We start from the raw sequence: 7,500 nt of genomic DNA, 5'->3' as shown, positions 1-7,500 counted from the left end.
TGTGTGATGGCAGTGTGTGATGGCAGTGTGTGATGGCAGTGTGTGTGATGGCAGTGTGTGATGGCAGTGTGTGATGGCAGTGTGTGATGGCAGTGTGTGATGGCAGTGTGTGATGGCAGTGTGTGTGATGGCAGTGTGTGATGGCAGTGTGTGATGGCAGTGTGTGATGGCAGTGTGTGATGGCAGTGTGTGATGGCAGTGTGTGATGGCAGTGTGTGATGGCAGTGTGTGATGGCAGTGTGTGTGATGGCAGTGTGTGATGGCAGTGTGTGTGATGGCAGTGTGTGATGGCAGTGTGTGATGGCAGTGTGTGTGATGGCAGTGTGTGATGGCAGTGTGTGATGGCAGTGTGTGATGGCAGTGTGTGTGATGGCAGTGTGTGTGATGGCAGTGTGTGTGATGGCAGTGTGTGTGATGGCAGTGTGTGATGGCAGTGTGTGATGGCAGTGTGTGATGGCAGTGTGTGATGGTAGTGTGTGATGCAGTGTGTGATGGCAGTGTGTGATGGCAGTGTGTGATGGCAGTGTGTGATGGTAGTGTGTGATGGCAGTGTGTGATGGCAGTGTGTGATGGCAGTGTGTGATGGCAGTGTGTGATGGCAGTGTGTGATGGCAGTGTGTGATGGCAGTGTGTGATGGCAGTGTGTGTGATGGCAGTGTGTGATGGCAGTGTGTGATGGCAGTGTGTGATGGCAGTGTGTGATGGCAGTGTGTGATGGCAGTGTGTGATGGCAGTGTGTGATGGCAGTGTGTGATGGCAGTGTGTGTGATGGCAGTGTGTGATGGCAGTGTGTGTGATGGCAGTGTGTGATGGCAGTGTGTGATGGCAGTGTGTGTGATGGCAGTGTGTGATGGCAGTGTGTGATGGCAGTGTGTGATGGCAGTGTGTGTGATGGCAGTGTGTGTGATGGCAGTGTGTGTGATGGCAGTGTGTGTGATGGCAGTGTGTGATGGCAGTGTGTGATGGCAGTGTGTGATGGCAGTGTGTGATGGTAGTGTGTGATGCAGTGTGTGATGGCAGTGTGTGATGGCAGTGTGTGATGGCAGTGTGTGATGGTAGTGTGTGATGGCAGTGTGTGATGGCAGTGTGTGATGGCAGTGTGTGATGGCAGTGTGTGATGGCAGTGTGTGATGGCAGTGTGTGATGGCAGTGTGTGATGGCAGTGTGTGATGGCAGTGTGTGATGGCAGTGTGTGATGGCAGTGTGTGATGGCAGTGTGTGATGGCAGTGTGTGATGGCAGTGTGTGAGCGTGACTGACACTACGTGAGGTCGTATTTAGTTTTTAACGTGCAAAAATTTAAGACGAGTATTTCGGAAATAAACCAGGACAACTCTAATCACTCTAGAACTCGTACACACACACACACACACACACACACACACACACACACACACACACACACACTCTCTCCCACACACACACACAAACACACACACACACACAGGGTTCAGTAAAGATGGTCAGTCATACATCAGAGAGGTCAGAGGTCACAGGTCAGAATGATACATCCACTGTTTAACAGTTCAGTGAATCACACACTCATAACATACACACACACACACACACACTCTCTCTCCCACACACACACACACATTACTGTCATGAAATAACCGTAAATAATTGTAATCTCATTATCGAACTATATAAGCGCTTGTAATTTTTAGTTAATTGTTATTATATTATTTTTAAATAATACAATGTCGCATGTTACAGTGAAATATTACAATAGCATTTTTCTGATTTTTATTAAAGCTGCAATATGTGCGATTTTTGTAATAAATATCCAGAAATCCCCAGTGTGTGACACACGTCCCGCAGTCGTGTTCTGACCGGATCACAGAAGCTCCCAAAGAGTTTTATTTTCAGAGAATTCCTATTGTAAATAATGGCTCGTCGCTGTTCACTGTCGCCTGCCGATGACGGAATATCCGCGGTATCGCTGGTTTCCCCTCGTACTGCCGTAGTAACCATGGCAACAGATGTGGACAACGGCGTTACGTCTAGCGGCGCTCACGCTGTTGTTGTTTCATTCACACGTGATGGACCATGGCAGGCAGACTTCGGGACAAAAGGAGAACTAACACGAGGATCAATATCAGCGTGGCGTTTTTGAGACGCCGAGAGCTAGCGTCCGAGAGCTAGCGTCCGAGAGCTAGCGTCCGAGAGCTAGCGTCCGAGAGCTAGCGTCCGAGAGCTAGCGTCCGAGAGCTAGCGTCCGAGAGCTAGTGTCCGAGAGCTAGCGTCCGAGAGCTAGTGTCCGAGAGCTAGCGTCCGAGAGCTAGTGTCCGAGAGCTAGCGTCCGAGAGCTAGCGTCCGAGAGCTAGTGCTAATGAGAGACAGATCTCAGCGCCACACGCGAGTCCCGCGGGTATAAAGGAATGAGGACATTAATCTACCGAACTAACATACCGCGAGTGCAGATTAATACTCACACAGGACAGTTTATTAGACGGATGATGCAGCGACTGCAGCGGAGTGTGTTAAAGTTATAATGTTATTGTGTGTTAGTTTGTCTGTATGAGACTAGCAGTACGGTAGATCAACATTAGCGTAACATACTGACCATATTCTAACATTTCTTCATGTTGAGCTATATAACATTGACTAGTTTTATGTACATTTGCTCTCCTGTCTAATAAAGCTCATGCGAGAGCGTCTCTGTCGAGTCAAAGTTAGTCGCGGACGCTAGCTCTCGGACGCCAGCTCTCGGACGCCAGCTCTCGGACGCTAGCTCTCGGATGCTAGCTCTCGGACGCCAGCTCTCGGACGCCAGCTCTCGGACGCCAGCTCTCGGACGCTAGCAGCTCTCGGACGCTAGCTCTCGGACGCCAGCTCTCGGACGCTTGCTCTCGGACGCCAGCTCTCGGACGCCAGCTCTCGGACGCCAGCTCTCGGACGCCAGCTCTCGGACGCTTGCTCTCGGACGCCAGCTCTCGGACGCCAGCTCTCGGACGCCAGCTCTCGGACGCCAGCTCTCGGACGCCAGCTCTCGGACGCTTGCTCTCGGACGCCAGCTCTCGGACGCTAGCTCTCGGACGCCAGCTCTCGGACGCTTGCTCTCGGACGCCAGCTCTCGGACGCCAGCTCTCGGACGCCAGCTCTCGGACGCCAGCTCTCGGACGCCAGCTCTCGGACGCCAGCTCTCGGACGCTAGCTCTCGGACGCTAGCTCTCGGACGCTTGCTCTCGGACGCCAGCTCTCGGACGCTAGCTCTCGGACGCTAGCTCTCGGACGCCAGCTCTCGGACGCCAGCTCTCGGACGCCAGCTCTCGGACGCCAGCTCTCGGACGCCAGCTCTCGGACGCCAGCTCTCGGACGCCAGCTCTCGGACGCCAGCTCTCGGACGCCAGCTCTCGGACGCCAGCTCTCGGACGCCAGCTCTCGGACACTAGCTCTCGGACGCCAGCTCTCGGACGCCAGCTCTCGGACGCCAGCTCTCGGACGCCAGCTCTCGGACGCCAGCTCTCGGACGCCAGCTCTCGGACGCTTGCTCTCGGACGCCAGCTCTCGGACGCTAGCTCTCGGACGCTAGCTCTCGGACGCCAGCTCTCGGACGCCAGCTCTCGGACGCCAGCTCTCGGACGCCAGCTCTCGGACGCCAGCTCTCGGACGCCAGCTCTCGGACGCCAGCTCTCGGACGCTAGCTCTCGGACGCTAGCTCTCGGACACTAGCTCTCGGACGCCAGCTCTCGGACGCCAGCTCTCGGACGCTAGCTCTCGGACGCCAGCTCTCAGACGCCAGCTCTCGGACGCCAGCTCTCGGACGCCAGCTCTCGGACGCCAGCTCTCGGACGCCAGACTCGCGTGTGGCGCTGAGATCGGTCTCTCATTAGCACTCGCGGCCGCTTCACACCGCAGTCATGATAACACATCAGTGTATTCACTCATCCATGAACAATTAGATCCATCGGCATGACGACAAGTTCCATAGATCCGCTTATTCACTGCGTCATCAACGCACGCCTTTGCTATTGTAAGAGGTTAGCGCCCCCTAGCGGCGAAAAAATAATAATACATATTGTAGCTTTAATTTTGACTATAATAATAATTTATAGTCATATTGACAATCACAACATGGGTCCAGTCCTACAAACAAGCACAGCACACCTGGAGATATTACGCGAATCGCATTTTAAATAACAAGCGTCATTTTTTCCGAAAAAGCACAATTAGATTTCCCCCCAAATCCTGCAGTACTAATGATGTTCAGTGCGGTGTTGATACACACGCTCTCACACACACACGCTTCATATTTCAGATGTTGTGTCTAAAGTGCCAGAAAACAAAGTGAATAAAATAAAATAAATCAATAGAGAAATATGCAATGATGGTAAAAGCGAAGTGATACTTTTAAAATATTAAACTAAAACGGCCAGTAGGTGGCGGTGAGTCCCTGTCTTAAAGGGATAGTTCACTTTAAAATTAAAATTCTGTCATCATTTACTCACTTATTTCTTCTGCTGAACACAAAGAAAGATATTTTGAAGAATGTCAGTAACCAAACAGTAGTCTGCACCCATTGACTTCCATAGTAGGAAAAAAAAATACTATGGAAGTCAATGGGTACAGACTACTGTTTGGTTACTGACATTCTTCAAAATATCTTTCTTTGTGTTCAGCAGAAGAAATAAATTAATACAGGTTTGAAACAACTTGAGGGCGAGTAAATGATGACAGAATTTTAATTTTAAAGTGAACTATCCCTTTAATGAGCGAGTCGTTGACTCAGTGTGTGAGAGTGCGTAAATGTGTGTGTGTGTGTGTGTGTGTGTGTGTGTGTCTGTGTGTGTGTAAGTGTGTGTGTGTGTGTGTGTGTGTGTGTGTGTGTGTGTGTGTGTGTGTGTGTGTGTGTGTGTGTGAGAGAGTGTGTAAGTGTGTAAGTGTGTGTGTGTGTGTGTACTCACTCTTGTTCCCGATCAGTGATATCGCAGGTTGTGTGTCCGACTCCTCGCTGGCTTTTCTCACCATGTTCAGCCAATCTTCAAGATTCTCAAAACTCTGAGAATTAGTGATGTCATACACCAGCAGCACACCCTGCACACACACACACACACAACACACACACACACACACACACACACATCATCACCCAGATTTCACACATATAACCTGTTAACTGCAAATACGGAACATAACTTGGTTAAAAATATGGCTTTGATTTTATAGCAATTAGAGTCCAAATTACTTTTGTAAAATATCAAAAATTTTAGATAACTTTACTAAACTTGAACTTCTTTCACAATTTTTTCTTAAGTTTAAAAAAAACATTTTTTTAAGTGTTTTCACTTCAGTGTGTTCTTAAAAGAGACCAACATTATACACCCACCTTACATCTGTGTTCCACAGCAGTGTGTGTGTGTGTGTGTGTGTGTGTGTGTGTGTGTGTGTGTGTGTGTGTGTGTGTGTGTGTGTGTGTGTGTGTGTGTGTGTGTGTGTGTGTGTTTTGAGCAGAAGGTGGCGCTAAACATTATTTAGAAGCACAAATATTCCTCCGCTCAAACACGCACACAAATAGCCATATGCATGAAGCATGAAGAGTGTGTGTGTGTGTGTGTGTGTGTGTGTGTGTGTGTGTGTGTGTGTGTGTGTGTGTGTGTGTGTGTGTGTGTGTGTGTGTGTGTGTGTGCGTCACCTGCGCGCCGTAGATGTACTTGTCGAGCATCTTTCCTCCGATGGTCTGTCCGCCGATGTCCCAAACCTGCAGCGCTACATTCAGGTTCCCTTCACAGAAACACACACACACGTTACACACACTTTCAGATGAAACACACACACACACGTTCAAAGCAACTTACATCAGTCATCTGTCTTCCTCTGGAGTGTGTGTGTGTGTGTGCGTGAGAGTGCGTAAGTGTGTGTGTGTGTGCGTAAGTGTGTGTGTGTGTGTGTGTGTGTTTGTGTGTGTGTGTTTTCAGTAACCACACAATTCACGTTAATTTCATTCTTATCTTGTGAAAATGATATATTCGTCTGTACAGTTGAAGTTATGCACTGGTTTATGATCTGATCATCCCTATATTGATCATAACTCTGATCACATCATCAGCACTGATGCTCACTGGTCATCTTCTCTCTAAATATGTTTATTTTATTTGCAGTATAGCGCACATTACAGCCGCACTTTAGTTTACATTACTTTGCAAAGCCATGAAATAGGTTTATAAACTACACAATAGAAAAAACTGTATAGTAATATAATAATAATAGTCTTAATTACAATAAAATATATAGAAACTGATCATTGAAAATTTTTGTTTTTATGATGTTTTTTTCACTGCTAAATTTAGAAAGAAAAACTTTTCTGTAATAATATTATTATTTTTTTATTTTTTTATTACAGAAATTGAAATAAATATAAAATAAAATAATAAATAAATTACGTTATTCATAGATTAATAATATTCTTAATTATAATTCAATTTATTGAAACTGATCATGGAACAATTATGTTTTTATGATGTTTTTTAAATGATAATTTTAGAAAGATTACATTTACTGTAATAATGCTACATAAAAATAAAACATAACAGACATGTAAATAAATATAAATAAAATAATAAATAAATAAATAATTTATAGAATAAATAACATAATACATTAAATACATTTTAAATACATATAATTTATAATAAATATCATATTAATAACATTAAAATGAAAATATTTCTCCACTGGTCACAGTCACTGCACTCAGACTATACAGTGCCACAGTGGCACACACACACACACACACACACACACACACACACACACACACACACACACACTCCGTTCATCCCACACTTCTCCTCATGTGCTTCTATAAAGATCTCTTCTTTATTTATTCTAGAAGTCAATCTTTACGGTAAGTGACGCTGGTTCTGCCAGCGTACGGTGAATGTGCTGACGCAGTGTGTGTGTGTGTGTGTGTGTGTGTGTGTCTCAGTTATGGTCCATGAGAGCGTGAAAACAGGAGCAGAGGAAAGAGCATTATATACGTCAGGAATAAACACACACTAACAGAACGACTCTGTGTAAAGACACCATTACACTCGAGTCTTTCTTTAGAGATAATCGTTCTTTATTCTATTTCTATCTTTAAATATTTCTTTATAACTAATCTTTCTTTCTCTTGAACACTACTTCTGAACTATGAAGTCTGCAGTAACCTCTCCGGTCCGACTCAAAGTCTGTCTCCACGAACTTTCTCTCCTAATTTAATCTCCATTCCAAATGTTACGCACCTCACAAAAAAGATCAATTCTAACATTTATCTTTAAATCTAAAATCTACATTTAAACAATAATAAAAAGTGACCAACACCTGAGTGTTTCTCTTCATGTCTCTCACTACAACTCTCCACGTATTGTTCTCGCGATGATGATCATAGTAAATAATAAGATACGTTTGTCGAGATCAGATTTCAGCCGTCAATTAAACATCAAACTCACTCGCATGCGTCGCTCTTAGCCAGCACACACACACACACACACACACACACACACACACACACACACAC

The 7,500-nt window shown here is 45.9% G+C and overlaps 1 protein-coding gene across 4 annotated transcripts in view; it reads right to left on the bottom strand.

The window, feature by feature from the left end:
* Nucleotides 1-7,500, bottom strand: part of rab28 (RAB28, member RAS oncogene family) — a 29,649-nt gene that overhangs the window by 14,442 nt on the left and 7,707 nt on the right. For all 4 annotated transcript variants that reach the window (XR_013799663.1, XM_079630021.1, XM_079630022.1 and 1 more), the window contains 2 exons: nucleotides 5,635-5,723; nucleotides 4,907-5,036 (listed from right to left, as the gene is read on the bottom strand). Coding sequence is in view for 3 of the 4 variants with exons in the window: in XM_079630021.1 (XP_079486147.1) it covers nucleotides 4,907-5,036; nucleotides 5,635-5,723 (219 nt within the window). In the remaining variant the exon portion in view is untranslated. The remainder of the gene's footprint in view (nucleotides 1-4,906; nucleotides 5,037-5,634; nucleotides 5,724-7,500) is intronic.

This window comes from Phoxinus phoxinus (assembly GCF_949152265.1).
Source record: "Phoxinus phoxinus genome assembly, chromosome: 12".
Lineage (NCBI taxonomy): Eukaryota > Metazoa > Chordata > Actinopteri > Cypriniformes > Leuciscidae > Phoxinus > Phoxinus phoxinus.
Note: the sequence above shows the minus strand (reverse complement) of the source record. Positions and strands in the feature narration are given on the sequence as shown.